The following is an 18,565-nucleotide window of genomic DNA, read 5'->3' on the forward strand; positions in this document are numbered from 1 at the left end:
GGAAACCCCTGTCTGGTGAGGCAGGCAGAGTTCTGGTGAGCTCTAAGTCCGCCTGCTGCCAGCTGGTCTGCGTTCAGAGCAGTCTGCATTGCTCGTTCCCAGCCAGTTTTCTGAATATAGGTCAGACCTGTATCTGGGTGAGGAGACACATGAAGTATAGGGGGCAAGTCGTAGACTACTCCCACTCTGTCTGTTGCTCTGAGGAAGACAAGACCACAGTTTCATGCAGACTTTACTAACTTTAGTGGCTTTTTTAATCTATATCTTTGTTTTGAACTAACTTTTGCTGATGTTCCTTATATGAATCCACAAAGCACTTATCTAGTCATTGTAAGTAGCTAAAGCCTTGCAAGTAATGATATCTTTCTCTGTGGTGTCCACATATGATAAATATTAACTGGAGATGTTGCAGGAAATCAGTGAAATCAGAGTGAAAATGATATTGATCATGTGCAATCAGGGAGGTTAAAAACCCTAAACAGGATATTATACATTTCAAAATAAAGAGGTAAATATTTGACTCTGTACTAAATTTGTCCTTCTAGACTTTTGTTTTAGTTGTTGTATTCTGCCACGAATCATTATTACAGGTCGGAGTGTATTTAGTCACACATTACTCACAGGAAGTGTTAAATGGCACACACTGGGACTCTGTAACTGACCTGGAATGTCTGGATTCCTGTCTCCCAGTCTTGTTTTCTTGACACAAAGCCGTGGGGCAAAATGGAGGCTCCTAGCTGGGGCCCCTCCACGTGTGTGGTGTTGGATCACTTAAAAGATGGAGGAGGAGGTGGAGGGGTGGGGGTGGGGGGGTGTCGTGTGTTTTACTCACACTTGCCTCAGAGGGGGTCAGAGGTGAAGCGTTCCCTCCCCCGGGCTGCAAGTGCCTGGGAACAGCTTCACACAGCTGTATTTGACTAAAACACGGAGAGCAAACTGCTTACAGTAGCTGCATTGAATCATTGTTTTTAATGGGAAAACAATCCCACCACACAATGAGCCATTCCCATCATGTCTTTTTTCCGGGGGTTTAAGTATTTTGTATTTTGAGCGCAACATGCACACAGAGGGTAGTGAAAGGGGAGATTGCAGGGCAGTAACCTGTAGCTTCTGCAGCTATGTAATATGCATGTGTTACACAAGCACCGCAACAAGAGAAATTCAGAGCACGTACCTTACGAGCAACAACAGCAGCCCCTCCCCATGCAGTAGAGAGAGAGAGAGAGAGAGAGAGGTAGAGAGAAAGAGAGAGAGAGAGACTGTCTTATGTGTGTGAATTTGGCTGCAGAGATGGGCGTGCGCTCTGACGTCAATGCCATCTCCCTACCCATCTACCCCTCTCTACCGTTTTATTTTTTCATCTGCACCTGATGTATATAGTTATAAGACTTTCTAGAGCATACTGGAATTAATGTTGCTTGAAAATCACCAGGGGTGGTGGGGGGGGGGGGCTTTCGTAATCTGAATTTTCAGGTTGATGACGTGTCCATGTTTGTCTCTTTTTATTCCTCCCGCTGCGGGAGAAGTCTCATTTCCACCAACTGAATTCCTCCCGTCACCCCATACCTCTCCTGATTCCTCCCTCCCTCACCTCTTTCTGTTGCTCTATTTTTAGCGTGCACTCTAATACTCAGTTTCCCTCTCCTGCCCTCCCTCCCTTGCAGTCCCACTGACCTATTTTATGGCGCACCGTCAAAGACAGGAGGAGTGTTTACTGCTTAGCGTCGTTTCTAGGTCAGTGGGACAGCGCAGACGTATGCATGCTTCCTTCCCGCCCGCCTTTGTTTAACGCCCCACCTCCCTTCCCAACTCCCCTGCAAGTCTTTATGAAAATTATTCAGGGAGAGGCAGGCAGGCGGGCGGGAGGGGGCTGACCCGACATTTTTCCACATCTGTTGGTGGTTGCGTCCTAATCTCTTTCTGTTCAGTGTAGCTTTACTCCAGTTCTTTGAAAAAAAGGGGGACAAACATGGGAAAAAACCTAGTTTTGCCTGTGAAGGGAAAATTCAATTTGAAGAACAGCCTGCAGCATACCTAGACTCAGCCCCGAGTTACAACAGAACATGCGCAAGTAAATAAATGGTTAATTATTTAGAGCATTAGTCAAGCTGTTTCAAGGTCACTGTTTGTGTGTTTTTTTTTTCTTTTTAATGTGAGATTATGTAACAGGGCTATTGTCTCCAGGGGAAGCAGAGAAATGCAGTAACCAGTCTGGAGAAGACGAGGCTCACTAGGTTAAATAGTTATGTGGCAATGACTCAATGCAAATTAATCTAAGTGGTTTATAATATGAGTGGTTTGCGATGCGGGGACAATACACTGCAGCACACTGAAAGAAGGTCACTGTGAGGCAGTTTTTTTTTCCAGTCGGAGCACCTTTGTTCTTTTTCTTATGAGATTGGAGTGTGTGTGTTTTTTTTTTTTGCCCTTTCGCTATCACAGCCAGCAAACAGTCGGCGGAGCTTCTTTGTTCAGGTCTGCATTGGCTGCTCGCGCCATGTCTAGTCTCATTTTCCAGGCTTCACTATACAGAGAGAGAACATGGGATGGATTACATGGGTGGGGATCAGGAGCTTCTTGTTGTTTTCATCAGGGGCACCCCTAAATTCCTTTGCATTGTTCCTTGCCTGTCTTCACCTCTGCAAGCGACAGTTCACAAAGAAAAAGATACCCTAAATGATTCATCATATAAACATTTGTGTTCATATTATTAAACAAGAAAACTTCCTCGGGAATTCCAGGTTTGCGTAACTCAAGCTGGTATTTGTGTACTTGTGCTCTGAGTTTGAGAGAGAAACTGAACAGTAGTAAATCTGGTAACAGTCCAATTAAATTCCTTTAGACAACTTAGCGTCTATTAAACTGTAATTCACTGATTCCACTGTTTGAATCTGGGCGCTTTTTTAAAAAAAAACAGCACAAAATGGAGCAATAAAAGACAAATAAAAAGATCACACATAATAAAAAATCAGTGAAATGCAAATGAAAAACAACAACATAAGAGTCATTGTTACCCACAGGCACAGTGACCCAGATTATGAGGACGTGCGTGTGATGTTTTCATGTTCGTAACGGACTCCAGAGCGCGGTGTAATGATGTGTTATTAATGCCTTGCATGTCAACTGTGTGATGCTATGCAGCGAGAGTGAGAGAACCAGACAAATCTGGCCTAAAACGAGAACAGATCTAGTTATTACATAACACCGGACTGCCGTCAACATCTGCACTGCACTCTGTATTGTTGTTATCTTCATGGAGAAAGACATGTTGGTGGGCTAGGCTTCCTGTTGTGCTACGATGTTGACACCACATAAGGAAGTTCACCAGCTCGCAGTGTTGTGAAATTTCAGACAGTGTGACAGCTAGCAGAGAAACCAAGACTTTGCCACTGTGACGGAGACCTCTTCCTCCCCAACAGCCGCACATGCACCACACACATACATACACACAAACAGACAGCTGACACGGATGTAATCAGCTGTCAGATGTGTCAGTAACTTTGATGACTCCCATAGGCGCATTTCAGCCCATAACTTGGATGCCACCGACCTTTGTAGAACCTCTCGATAACTTTGGAGAGACAAAATATGAATCGGAATTCATAATTACACATAATTTGTTTCAACGCACACCATACTCCATTGTATCACAGAGTATGTGCGAAAACCTGTCAACTGCAAATAGCTCGTAGCTTTCCACACAGCTGCCTCTTTGTACCCACCCTGCCTCTCTCAGCCCTTTATCTGTCAGTCTCTGCAGAGCTGGCACCAGGTCAGCCTGCCTCAGTTCTCATTATCTAACTATGACAGCGCTCTGTCTTACACAACAGCTCTGCAGTAGCAGCACGCAGCCACAGATCTGTCTGTTCACCTCTGTTCTGGTCCACTGTCCTCCTCCTCTTCCTCCTCCCCGTAAATTCAAGGAAACGAAGACATGAAAGACAAACATTGTGTAACTTCGGGGCTTATGTCATAGATTTTTACACAGGTTGGGTTGTGATAAACTGATAACATATTGGTCTAAAGCCAAGTGGACCCCATATTTGAGCTTTGTACAGCACTTTATAATCTACTTTGACCTGACTGAAATGTGAATATATGCCACAATGAACTACAGTGGTTTTTACACCTAATCTAACTCTGTCTCTCTCTCTCCTTTTCTCTTTGTGTCTCCATAACCCAGTTAGTGGTCAGCAAACAGCAGCACTGAAGCTGGATCCTCAGGGAGCCCCGAAGTAGACGGACTGACCCACATCCTCTGTTAGACACAGAGAAGCAGAGCAGCAGCCTGATAAGCATCACAGCTCTCCTGAAGATCGAGGAAGACGCAGAGAAACTCAAAATCACCTCCAGTGAGACTCTGGAGACTCCTTTGAACTATTAGCTGAAGAGTCTTTGCTCAAAATACGAACTTGTTTCTTTTTTGCAATTCTTTGTTCACCAGTGTGGTGTAAATTAAGTGTGTTATTATTTATTATTATTATTATGTCTGAGGTTTTTGTGGAGTTCCATCTCTTTTTAATCTTCTTGGCTAATTTGGACACTTGAAGATTTTGATTTAGAAAAATAAGTAACAGAAACCAATGAGGCTGTCTCTTAGAAGAGCACAAATACCTCATCCAGAATTTTTTGCTGATCCTGCAACATAGGTCAAGTTCTGTAGTAACAGAGCAGTTGGCTATTGGCACACATCTTTTCCTTTTCCCCTTTGCCCTTTGCTAGAGTTATACTCTGGCCCCCAGCTGGGAAAAAATGGAAAGTCTAAGTATACATTTACCATCCACCAGCAACAAAAACGCAATGGAAGTGGACAGTTTTTCTCCCTACAGTGGGAGCATCCCATCCCCTTCTGAAGGTGGAGGGCGGATCAGCCGCCAGGCTAAAGGTTCCAAGTCCTCTGTGGCGTCCCGTCGCAAGCGGGAGTTCATCTCTGATGAGAAAAAAGATGATTCTTACTGGGAGAAACGGCGTAAGAACAACGAAGCGGCCAAGCGCTCAAGGGAAAAGCGTCGCCTCAATGACATGGTGCTGGAGAACCGGGTCATGGCGCTGAATGAGGAGAACGTTCGTCTAAAAACGGAGCTCCTTCAGCTCAAGTTGCGCTTTGGCCTCATCAGCACAGCCTCCTACATGGAGAAAAGTCAGCAGATATCCAGCAGTGCTGCAAGTTGTAACACTAGTAGCAGTGGGAGCTGCACCAACGGCACTCCCAACAGTAACGCCTACCTCTCAAGCAGTGGCTACTCCAGTGCATCTCAGGTGATGCTGAATTCTGACTCATCTGAAGCTGAACAGTCGAGCCGTGGCGAGAACCACAGTACGCTCCACAAGTACTCCCCCAGAGGCTCTGTCTCTGACCTGTCTGACAGTTCCTCCAGAGACAGCCCTGAACCCATGGGTTACAGCATAAAGAAGGAACCCTCAAGTATGGAGATGGCCAGACTGGAAAGCAATGGGTTGTCCAATGAGGTTAACCATGGCAACCACACTGCACTGGTTCCTCATCACCAGCAGAGCTCCTCTTTGGCTGACAGTGCCATGGACTACCAGCACCACCAACAGCAGTGCCACATGGAGGCCTCCAGCCCGCCTCCTCAGGCCATCTCTGCACAGAGGAGCGTGATCTTGTACCGCTCCAGCAGTGGCTGTTACCCCATGGAGAGCCAGAGGCAAGAGGACCAGCAGTCTCATCAGAGCAGACCGCAACAGCATGGCCAGCACACCTCCAAGTTCTCTGACTGCTCAGTGACCATCAGAGAGGTCGCTGAGAAGCTAGAGAGGACGAAGACTGTGGACTCGCCTCAGTATGACTACAGCAATGGTCATGCTGAGTCTGCAGAGGAGCTACAACAAAGGTACAATCTCAACACCCAACAGCAACGTGAGAGCCATCATGAGCTCTACGGCTACCAGAGTCAGGAGGGCAGTCAGCATCACCCTGAAAGCCACCAGAACCCCTTCGCCCCTGATCTGATCCACAGCACTGAGGAGGGCAAGTCCTCCTACCCACAGCACAACGGCTACCTCAACACACTGGACGAAGAACCCCCAGTACTCACCTACGAGGGAGGCCCCCGGGCTGACGGTTTCTACCAGGAGAATTCCTCTGGTAAAGATACCTCCTCCAGCGATGGAGACCCCCGTAGCTCTGACAAGGAGGGCTCCACAGATGATGAGTCTCCCTCCTCGTCCTCCTCAGACATCAGCAGTTACCACCAGAAGGAGGTGAGCGCTGCCGGTTTCAACAGTGAGTGCCAAGCTGAGGTCAAAGGCACTGCCCTGCCCCACAAGCTCCGCCTCAAGTACAGAGCTTTTTCCAACGGGGCAGCAAAAGCACAGGTGGAGGCACTGGTCAGCATGTCCATGTCCCCCTCCCCCAACTTGCCCCAGCACCCTTACTTGGCTCTCCCCAGCAACCCTCATAGCGGCCAGACCAATGGGGAAAGCAAAGAGGCAGAGAATGACACTGAGTTTGCGGACGAGGTCATGCCTCCGGTGAATGAGAAGGCAGAGGTGAAAAAGGAGGGAGGGAAAAAGGGATCCAGCAGCGGGAGGGGTGGACGCAACAAGAGGCGAGATTAAGGACAAATAAGAGCAGCTTCAGCAACTCTGTATCACCTCTGTGTTGTCTACCACAGACAGGCAACTATAACTACACTCACATCGCCACCTTGCAGGACTGTAAAGCAGCAAGTGGTGTGTGTGAGGTGTAGACTGGATGTGATTTCACCATCAAGTTTCACTGTGTCACCTTTTCCCCTTTCCCTTTATTCTCTCCTACCTCCCACCCATCCCTCCAATTAAAATGATACATCACTTAACGAGGGAGGGAACAGAATGAAACTCTCCAGAGCTGGAGTCTGGGATATTTCTCTTGTGGGAAATTCAAACATTATTCAATTATTCATCATTGTAAACTGCCTTGGTGGCTGGCCAGCGTGTACACGCTTATTGTGGCATTATGGGAACATTTCTTTGACCAAAGAATACACATCCTTCTTTAGTGTCTCCCTTTTTTGGCGCAGTTACATTCTTCCTCCCTCTGAACACATCTGTGCGATTTAATCCTCCACTCTCTTTACCATCTGCACACAAGTCCTTTTCACTTCTGAAGCACTTAGATTGTATATTACTGTGATATATAAATTTGCATATATGGAGTATATATTTTAAGAAGAAAATGTGGCAAAAACAACAAAAAATAATGGGATGCAGAAGTCGTAGATTTTAAAGTGATCAGTTTGTTCTTGTTGAGACACCTTGTACAGTCCCTCTTTGTCTAGAAAATGCCTCAAAGATTCTCTTTCAAATGAAAGTATGAGCCACAACTTGTAAAAAAAAAAAAAAAAAAAAAAAAATTAAATAAAGGTACACTTTTTTTAAGGATCCGCTCCTCGTTCAGGCGATCCAAGCTCTTCATCACCTAAAACTGTTAAAACAGTCAAGGCCAGTTCTCAGCATATCAGTCAAGGCTATGCAGTCACACCTTGCTGTTGGCAAATCCTGACAAGCACAAGGCGTTTCGCCTCGTTTGCCAGCCGTTTGACAAAATCAATACGTCTGTATTTCCCAGACTAAATTTGTCTGTCTAATAAATGAAATGGCTCTCTAGTCGCAACCAGCAAAGCTGCTCTCTCTTCATAAGGTGCCTCTTTATTGTGTTGTCCCTCGTCCCCACATAGGCCAATGTCTTAATGATCCCACTCACCTCCGCACTGAGTTGTTGTAGCTACAGTAGCTGCAGTAGATCATACAGTCTGTACAAGTTTAACTGTTTCACTTCCTGGTGCCTGCCTCTGGCCACTATGTATAAATGTAAAGTTGTCTCTCTATCTCTTGTATACTGCTGTCATTATTTTATTATTATTTTATTAATATTGTTATTTTCTATTATATTCAATTATTATTTTGGCTATTATTATATGTATTTTTTTGTCATCCTGTTGTGTCATTTTGCTCTATGCTCTTCCTGGTTGTGCTGTGTATTTACCCATGCTACCCTATGCCCAGTTACCATTTGTACTCTGTGTTACTGTATAACCTTTGTTGTTCGCCAAAAGGCTTTATGAAAATGGAAGAAAAAAAAGAAAATGATAAAGGCTTGTCCAGAAGTGATTCTGTATTGCTATACTTCACGTGGATATGCAAAATGGTTTGGAAAAAAAGCTCATTTTTGATTGTGAAAGAATGAAAATGAGGAAAAAATAAAAAAGTTGTTGAATTTATGGATGTCTCTTTTAAATTTTTTGAGTTGTTATTTCCATGAAAGTGAAACACATATGCACATACACACACACACACACACACACACTCACAGTAATCCAGACCAGACTTGTGTCAAACAACCAGCTGATTCACACTTAACACCACTCAGACAGCAGCATCCCAGTCTGCCAGTACAGTTCAGTGTGAGCCGACGCAGCCTTAACAACTTCACTGTTTCACCAAGTCATCGCTTCACATTTCCTTCTGGCACAGATTTCACTGAAATGAAACATCAGAACAACACAGACTGCGGTACAGAAGCACTGCAGTGAATCTGTGGGCTAAATTTAACTTCAACCTGAATATTCATGTCATATATTTATATTTAAAACTCATAAAATACACATAAATGCAATTTGAATTTCAAAGAGCACTTTATATTTAATTTGACTGAACTTCTGATGGTAATGTTGAGTAATTGGCTCAAATAGAAAGGAAGTGAATTACTAAAACATTATTTAAATTATTTCTCAGTTATAGATAAACTATAGTTACAATGCATACATATTCAATAAAGGACAATGTAAAAAAAGTGCATTTATTTTAACAAATGACTGTATTACAACCATGTATAACAGTATTTTAGGCTCTTTCAGCTCATTATTTTGTTTTACAAACTGCATTTTTGCTTCACTCTCACTCTCATAAACCTGGTTTCTGTTTACACATTTTACATTTACATTTCGTAATGCTTACAGACAATAAAGTGCCAGAGGACAGTGACTCAGTGAAAAAGCAGTGGTACAAAATTCTCAAGTTGCTGGCCAGATACAAGTGCAATGAGTAAGAGTGCCAGACAGGGTAAGAAGCATGAGGAAGTAGACAAGTGCATAAGAAATACAATAAGCAGTGCCACAATCAATTAAGTGCTAAAAAGTTGAACTTTAAATAATCCAAAAAAAAAGGGCAATTTTATATTTATTTTTGAGAATATAATCAGGAAGTAAGGAAGGAACTCTAATAAAAGCAAGAGCAAACTGACTTCTTTTATAGTGACTCAACTGGGAGAACAGAAGGATTTCCACATAAGTAAAGTACCAGGAACAGTTAGAACTGTTTGCTTTCATTTTTAACCCAGAATTGCTCAATATCATGAAGCAGTAAATCAGAAATCACCGCATGTATCAGACTGAAACAAGCAAAAACAAGTTACACAACTGTCTTGGGAGAATACTGCGTCAGACTGTGATCACTGAGTGCTGCTTCATCCATCTGACCCTGCTTTTGTTGGAACAATAGGTGAGGGCAATAACCAGCTGGCATGGTCTGAGCATGCCACTGACAAATATTATGTAAGAGCCATTACAGGAAAGAGAGTCGATGACATAAAAGAGGTGTTGCAATATCAGGGAAACGCCCAGACTTCTCTAGAATCTCAGGACAGCAAAACGACGGCTTGAAAATGTCAACAAGACCAGTTTATGAAGAGGGTGCTTCTCATTTTGAAATGTTGTGACGCACATGAAGTGCATCTTACTCTCTCACGCAGGCTACAGCAATATAAACTGCATCTCAGTGGATAGCGGAAGGATGCCTGCAGCTGACCACAGACGGACCTGCTGCTTTCTACCCACATATGAAACCCTAAAGTGACCTGCAGTTAGCTATATAGCAAGTTGACATTCTAGAGAAACCTGCAGTACTCTTCATTCCCTCCTCCCTCCCTCTCTTAGTATCTCCTTTTTTCTTATCCTCCTCTACCCCCCCCCCCCCTCCCATTCCCTTTTTTTCCAACCCATCTTTCTAAGCTGTAAGAGCTGCTTTGTATTGTGTGAAGGCTTGTGAAAAAGGGCCAGGAGAGTAAAAGTAGGTCAGTGAGGAAGAGAGAGAGAGAGAGAGAGAGAGAGAGAGAGAGAGAGAGAGAGAGAGAAAGAGAGGGAGTAGGGGGTGAGGAAAGAGAGAGAGGGGTTATTGAGAGTGAAGGGCTGGGAGGGAGAGGGAGAGAGAAAGGAGGGAGGGTTACGTCATATGCCTCTACAGTGTAAACTTGAGCAAACTACTCAGAAAGAAGCTCTCTCTTTGTTGCTGCCTGAGGGAGCAGGTCAGTAGCACACACACACACACACACGCACACACACACACACACACACACTAGGGTTACACTGATGCATCTGTTTGCGTTTCTATCTAGCTGACAATTGTTAAAAATTACAATTAGAAAGCTCCATGACGATGATCATTGGTCATATTTATAAGGTTTTAGACCTTTAAGTTACTGAGATGTCAGTGGTGTGCAAAAAATGTGCACCTTTGAGAAAAATTGAAAGTATCTGCTTTGATTATTGATTATCGTCATTGAAACGATCCCAGGTGGAGCTGACAGTGACTCAGGAAACTAGAAATATTTGGCTTGACCTCATTTGAAAGTTTGGTCTAATTTTTCTCTGACCCGGCCCTCAGGTGGGTGTGCAGCAGCAGTAAAGGTATGACCCAAGAATTTCCTATCATGTGAGGAAGTAATGTGTTCATATAAGCTGTTAGGTCATAGCGAGCAAGTGTGTGTGTGTGTGAGAGAGAGAGAGAGAGAGAGAGAGAGAGAGAGAAAGCGCGAGAGAGAGAGAGAGGAGGAGGGCGGGCTGCCTGCAGTGATCAACAGCCCCGGCTGGTTATGTAACCGGGATGCTGCAGTATGTAGGTCAGCAGCGCAGGGAGGGGCAGGGATGGGGTAAGGCGGATGAAGCCTGGGAGTGTTTGTTTGTGTGTGTCTGTGCGTGTGTGTGTGTGTGTTCACATGTCTGTATTTCATGTTTGAGTCATTGTAGGTGGTTGTGCAGTTTTTATCATGCTGAGCAGATGTCAAATACCATCACTGACTGCAGAAATTTCTGCTGAAAGAGTGATTAATTCACATACGGACGGGAAGAAATCATCCCAAGCTTAGCTTCAAACTGACCCAGCTTTAAACATTAACTTGGAGCATATAGAGTAGACAGAGGTTTCTTTTTACAATCGGATACTCATAAACTTTGAAACTTATAATGATTTTGTGAAAAGTGTAAAGAAAATATTTGCTGATCATATCAAAAAACAAAAACAGAACATTGTCATTGATTTGTTACAACTGATATACACTGAAAGGCTAGTAAAGGTCTGGATTTGATCCAGATCAGTTAGGACATATTGTACTATGTTTGTTAGGCCAATAAACAACAATGCTGCTAACCAGTTTAACACCTGATATTGTTGGGGGGGGGGGGGGGGGGGGTTAACATGAAGGAATGACACTGGAAAGCTATCTAGTTGAAGAATACATAACTGTGGAGTGCAGCTAATCAATCATTAAACACTTTACAGCATGACTGGACATGGTGGCTGATCTCAACTTCACTCATTGAGTTACACAAGAGTAATTAATAAACCTTAGGTGGCCTCTTCTGAAGTTCACTTATTTTCAGTCTGTAATTCTTTGATTATAATAATGAATGATTTTAAGGAATAGTCTTAGTGTGCTGTTGCCTGACTGCAAGTTCTGATGTTTTTACATGTTTAGTTATAATGTGTTTTTTTGTTTTGTGTCCTAGCAGGTTTATAACATCAAATTAACAAAAACAGCTCCATACCTCTGCATGAGGAATAATAATGGACACATCACTGCTGGTCAGTGTGATATCAGTACAACTAATAAATGCTATATATTTTATTTCCAGCATAAGAAACAGGACTAAGAGTTGGAACATGCCGGCAGGAAGCCTGCGAGAAAAAATGAGAGAGAGAGAAAGAGAGAAAGAGAGAGAGAGAGAGAAATGAGTCCTCTGTTGAACATGCTTGGTTGGCTGCAGTTCAGGAGAGAGTTATGCTGCCTGCCATGACCCATTCAATCCCTGCTGCCTCTGTCCTACACAGCACTGTAAAATAGGTCAGCGTGTACGTATGTGTGTGTGTATGGCTACAGATGTGTAACAATGATTTGAAGACTGCCAACTTCAGTGACACACGCACACACACACACACACACACACACACACACACACACACGCAATAACCATGAATTCAGAGCACCACGTAAAAATAGGCCACAAGAAAGTTGTGTACTTTTGAAATGAAAGTAGGCCACTAGGAATAACTGTGTGTGTGTGTGCACGCACGCAAGAGAGAAAGAGAGAGAGGGAGAGGGAGAGAGGGAGAGAGGGAGAGAGAGATGAATCAGCTCTCTGTTATGCAATGCTAAACCACCCTTGGGTCCCATTACCATATCTTGTGCCCTTGTGTTAGGAAGTAGCCTGGTGGTGTGTGTGTGTGTGTGTGTGCATGACCGTGTGGATAACAGTACCTGTTTCGGCATGTTTGACTTTAGCAATTTATCATCTTCATGTTATATTTGTCACTTTCCTGGCCATTCACCTGTTTTTGCAAATTGTTGCCTCACTCAACTTTTTGAAAAGACTTGTAGATGCCTTTCACAGGATCCCTCAAGGAAGCTTTTAGAAATCATATCTATCCACTTTTAGTCAGAAACAAATCATTCATGACCATAAAGTAAATATTATGAGATGAACTAAGATATTCTTTAGGGATTCAAGTATTAATTATCAAGCAATACTCCATTAATTCAAATTATGTTGTTTTTTTGAATGATCAAAGTTAGCTTTGGAAAATCCTATTTATTTATGATGAATACTTTTAGTTTTTCAATACAAGACTACATTTCCTATCAAAGTTACTGCAGATCTGCTTTATAATTTGTACTCAATATGTCTAAAAGCTGTCTACAGCCATGCTCAGCTCTGTGTGTTGGCTAAATGCTAATGTCAGCACAATGTTTACCATGCTAACATTTACTAGCACTAAATACAAATTATGGCTGAGGCTGGTGGGAATGTATTATTAGTTTTGCAGGTATTTGCTCATGAATCAAATGGAAATTTTGGTCTGCAATCCAACCAGGCATCATTTACTTTTTTAATTTAAGTCTGTCTTTACCTTGCATTTCAAAGGCTTGTTGATCTTCGGTTAAGACACTAAAGTATTACTACAGTTCCTTAGAAATGCAGGTAGCCTCCCTCCTCTCTGTGTTTGTTGATACAGTGATGTTTCAGTTCAAGTATTACGGAACATGGTGCAGTAACTTGCAGCTAATGTGTTTAAGGTCCATTACAGTCCTCTGATGTCAGTAAGATATTTATACTGTACACAGATGTTTCACAATTATCAAACTTTTTTACTTGGAAGCAGAAACTTTAACTTCTGGACTGAATCATCCATGGTTGCATCACGCAGCTGTTATGAAGTTTCTTTTTGATTTTGTTTATTAATGTGAAACTGAAGCGACTGTGAGCTCTCCTGACTGAAAGTGGTGGAGTGGTTCAAAGTGGCTCAGACTTAAATATCTCAACAACTGCTGGATATATTGCGATACATTTTTTGTGCAGAGATTCATGGTCCCCAGGGGATCAGAGGATTTACATGATGTACCTACCAATTTAGTCTGCTTTGTATTTTTTGCTCTTAGCTCCTTAATTGACTTTTTTTGCACCAATTAATGAAGTTTTCTATTCAAACCATCAATTTTGCAATTAAAGGATAGATTCACATGTCAAATATGTCGTAAAACAACAGTCAGGTGTCCCAAATGAACACTGACACACATTGTCATTCCTCCTGTTCATACCAACCATTGGAAGATAAAGTGCTTTCAATGTAAGTAATGGAGGCCAAAATCCACAGTCTTTTGTTGCAAAATTACATTTAAAAGTGTATTCCAAACTCATATGAAGCGTCAGCCATCTAAATTTGTTGAATCAGGTCAATATATTTCAAAGTTAGTCTTTTCAGTGCCAAATTCCTTCTTTTTGTTATGATCCTTCCACTCCAGCTGAACAGGAAAACACTGTCCGTCGAGACACAAACAGGGATATTTTTACTCCCTGTAAGACTGTAACTATGGAAAATATCCACCTTATTTGACTAGCTCACACAGCGGAAGCCTCATATTATCTAAAAATAAACTTCTGAATACTTTTTCACTCAAAATGAGAACTGTGGATTTTGTGGATAAACAGGAGGAGTGATTACATGAACCTGTTTCACTGCTCATACAAACCAATCCTTTATGTATTTTAGTTTAAAATAAGTGATCAAACAATGTTGAGTTACAACTGACAATTATATGAGTATATACTTATATTTAGATGTGTCTTAACGTGTACATTTAGATTTTTGCAAGTCTATCATGGACATTACCTCACTCTGATGTAACAGATGACAAAATCTGCAATCTTCATCCTAGTTAAGCTATGAGGTTTCAGCAGTCTGGGTTTTCCTAATCAAGTAGGTATCTTCCAAATTTACAGTCATTTTGGAAAAAACGACTTTGTGTTAATGTCTCTTCACCCAGTAAACAAACTCTGTATGAAGAAGTACAAAGACTGAATGTTGTATTAAGAAGCCTGTAAATTTGGAAGGAACACATTTGCCTGCTCAAGTCTCATATTTGCTTCAACTTCAGCTTAATATCTGAACCTGCAACTTTATCACAAGTTGATGCTTTACAACAGACACAGTTTGAACAGCTGATACTGTGCTGTTTCATCAGGAATAATGCATAGTCTGCATTTTCCATATAAGCCAAAAGCAGCGGAGCTCCAGCAGCAGCCTGACTGGCAAACAACATGTTGAAGCTGTCCTTTGTGGTGGTTATTAAGTGGATTAACCCCTTTAGATTAGTCTCAGCCATTTCTCCCATCTGTCTACTGTTACAGCATAGACCTGTTACTGTATCGCAGGCACAGGACACACAAACACACAAGAAGACACACACAGGACAACACAACAAAAGAGGCGTCAGATATATGTTTACATCATCCTGTGAGCAAATCTCCCACTGACCTACTGTACATCTGGGCGTGAATGGACAGGCACACTACACACTACACACACACACACACACACTGAATGAATGCTTAATACTCACATCACATGCTTACACTTTATTGTAGGCATGTTCAAAACAGTGGCCTTTGCCTCACATGCAAGAAAACATGCACACACACTAATCTGTGATTAGTCGTTGGTTATTATTCCCAGTTGAGTGAATAGCAGACATGCAACTCATATACAGCAGTGACACAATGAGGCGGAGTTAGTGATGCATGACTTCAGACACAGCTGCGTGTATGGAGGGATTTAGACTAAATGTACAGTGTTAAGTGTGCCACTGTGTGTGTGTGACAATGTTGATGGTGTGGGTCAAGTGCATTAAAGTATCTTTATTTTTAGCAAAAAAAAAAAAGTAAAAAAAGAAATCCAAACACCTGAAGAGCGGCAGTTTTCTATAGAAGACCAAAGAGGACAAAAGTGTTTAATTAATTTCATTTTTTAAATCTCATAATTAATATAATAAAACAATATTTATAAAACAAAACAATTGATTAAATCAGCTTAAAGAAATAATAAATGTGACTATGTGAAACCTCAACACTCCCCATACCTTACATGTGCACGTTACATATGCTATTTATAACCCCCCCCCCCCCCCCCCTCCCCCAGAAAACAATTAAATACATTTGAGTTAGATGATTAAAAAGTTAGGTCATGTATCAAGAAAACCACATTATCTTTTTGGTGCAAATAGCACCACCACATGGCCACTTATAAAGCCCATAACTCATGTGAAGCACCAGTGCAAAACAGATTTTTCTTCTTCTTTTATTTTTGGTTTACACTTATTTCCAGATAGTTCACATCTATTCTAGCACAAAGACCATTTTTAATTAATATGACTGGCTTGTAACTGGCTGCCAAAGTCATGCCTCATGATACAGTTGCAACCAAAGTCAAAGTGAGTCCAAATATTTAACAGCACTTCACCAGTCAATGGCAGTAGCGACATGATAAGTTTAAACCACCATATTTCAGTGGTCATTTTATCCTCCTACAAAGTGCTCATAGTGCCAGACAGTATTCTCCAAAACACAGACAGCTTTGGTGGAGGTGCACTCCCCCTCTGCTACAACTAAACCTTCTATTTTTGCTAAAGGCCTCATTTCTGCCATCAAACACAGCAAACACTCCATGAAATACAACTCATGTAAAACTAATTTCAGTGGCTCAGAGTGAATCTTCTGTGCGTCATCCTCGGGTGAATGGAGAATTATTTTTTACTCAGCTCTCACATGATACCAGTTGCCTGAATGTGCAGTCTGTGAGTTGACTGAACGGTTTGTGTGGATTGAGTTCATCTTAGGGAAACTGATCTGGCCCTTTGCACACTGGAACTCATTAAGACTCAATTAGCCACGAGGCCCCGGGGCAGAGGAGGACAACAAGAAATCACAACCACAAGTAAGGGAAATGAACACAGCCCTCAGGAGAAAACACAGCTTGTTTGTCCGTTTTCTTTTTTTAGCTTTGAGCTCATAGACAGACAGGCACACGCACACACAAAAATGCCTTAATGTAATATAAGCGGTCAGATCAGGGTGAGGAGAGCATGTGACAAGAGGTGGCACTGGGACATCTTGCACAGGTGGTCACAGTCAAAATAATTGCACAATTATAAAAGATGCGTCTGGAGTATAGAAATGCTGCTAGATAAGCTGCAGTAGTTATAGAAGTTGGAAGGGAGATAGTAGAGGTAAAGCAATATAAAATAATTTTTAGAAAGATAACAAAAGAAGAGGAAATAAAGACAAACATGTTTGCTTCTGAACTGGTTACATTACATACACACATTTGCACTGAGCTCTAGGAGAGCTATCTCCACTTGTACTGACGAGAGTGTGAGCAGAAAGGTGCTCAAAGTATGTAAATTAAAGCTCAGACAACATGCAGCAGAACTGGACAGACAAGTCACAACCTCCCATATACATATACATATACATATACATATACATATACATATACACACTTCTGTCACTGTGAACTCTGACTCTCCTGTATAATTTAATTCTTCATCAGGATGAACGGTGTTGTTGCTGCCACAAATATTCACATCTGACACAAAAGACATTTGAACTTCCTCCGCTGATGGCCAAAATGTAGGTCACTGCTGGAAAGACTTGATGTTTTACTGAAAGATAAACCAGTTGTTTGTCTTTCTGTGGAACCAGCAGTAAACAGGACAAAACACTCAAAGTATTTGTGCCTGGCTCCACCTAGTGGTCGTTTACTAGAATTATGTTCACCTGGATATTTGCAGTTGAGGCTAAATTGTCATTTCCCAGCCGACCTACCAGGTTCATTATCAACCTTTCATGAGTTAATGAAAACAAGTTTGTTTTCAGCTTGGTGAGAACACACACAGACACTGCAAAAAGAGATGTGTTAAAAATGACACGTGTAGATTTTTAACACGTGGCGAGTGTGCTCAGGGACTACATGTGTTAAATTTTACACAATTAATGTGAGCAATTTTAACACAAATTGCCAGGTAAATTTACACTCAAATGTGTCATTTCAACACATTAGGTGGTGATTATGTGTAACTGAAAATGATCAGAAACTATTTATTAATGTGTTATTTCAACTTAATGTGATAAACATTACCAGGCATTTGTAATTATTAAAAAAAAAATCTAATAGTCTGAAAAGTTGAATCAGCAAATTTGGAGATACGTGGTGTTCAATGGACAGTAATGAATCCAAGAGGACATCATCAACGGTCCTTTGAGCAAAATTTTAACTGTATCCCTTTGTGCACAACATGAAATTAACTCATTCATTAGCCTAAACCTGGTTCTTTGCTTTTGAATGACCTAAGACTCAAGCAGTCTTTAATCATAAGCAATACAGCAGAACAAATTACAATTGTAGCACTCTGATAAATAGTAAATTGGCTTTATTAGTGGACGTTCCATATGAATTATAAAACAGAAAGTGCTTTGATTAAACTTTAAAAATAAAGAATCTGTTGAAATAAAATATTAGAACACATATAAGCTTAAATTACAACATACATACAATATTGTAGACAACTTCACTTACATTTTAAACACAATAAAGGAGAGAACAAACACAAAGCCTACTAATAATGAAGTTGACAGAAGCAATAAGTCACGCTGTAGACTTCTCATTATATTTCAGCAGCCAGACGTTTGTTACCAACCGTTACACAGTAGCTTTAATGCTGGAATCAGTGATGCAAAATCCTGCACAAAACACAGCAGGATCTTCACCAGTGTGTGTGTGTGTGTTTGTTTTTAACAGTGGTGTAAACCACTGTGTGTGTCTGTTTGATTATACCCTCACCACCATTACTAACTATTGGTAGTTGCACCAAATTCCCTGGCAGTTTTGGGGAGGATTTCACATCACTGAAATGATCTAATGTCCAATTTAATTCACATACTGGGACACTTCATTT

At 41.6% G+C, this 18,565-nt stretch overlaps 1 protein-coding gene across 1 annotated transcript; it reads left to right on the forward strand.

Annotated features, from left to right (window-relative positions):
* The first annotated feature begins 4,397 nt into the window (after positions 1–4,397).
* On the forward strand, positions 4,398–8,209 carry nfil3-5 (nuclear factor, interleukin 3 regulated, member 5). The gene has a single exon (XM_053333468.1). It carries the CDS (start codon positions 4,753–4,755, stop codon positions 6,580–6,582), a length of 1,830 nt encoding a protein of 609 aa, XP_053189443.1. The 5' UTR covers positions 4,398–4,752; the 3' UTR covers positions 6,583–8,209.
* Positions 8,210–18,565: the final 10,356 nt, after the last annotated feature.

The sequence above is a fragment of the Scomber japonicus genome, chromosome 2 (genome assembly GCF_027409825.1).
Source record: "Scomber japonicus isolate fScoJap1 chromosome 2, fScoJap1.pri, whole genome shotgun sequence".
NCBI lineage: Eukaryota > Metazoa > Chordata > Actinopteri > Scombriformes > Scombridae > Scomber > Scomber japonicus.

Coding starts and splice junctions, on each gene's coding strand:
- nfil3-5 (XM_053333468.1), top strand. CDS start 4,753: ATGGAAAGTCTAAGTATACATTTACCATCCACCAGCAACAAAAACGCA.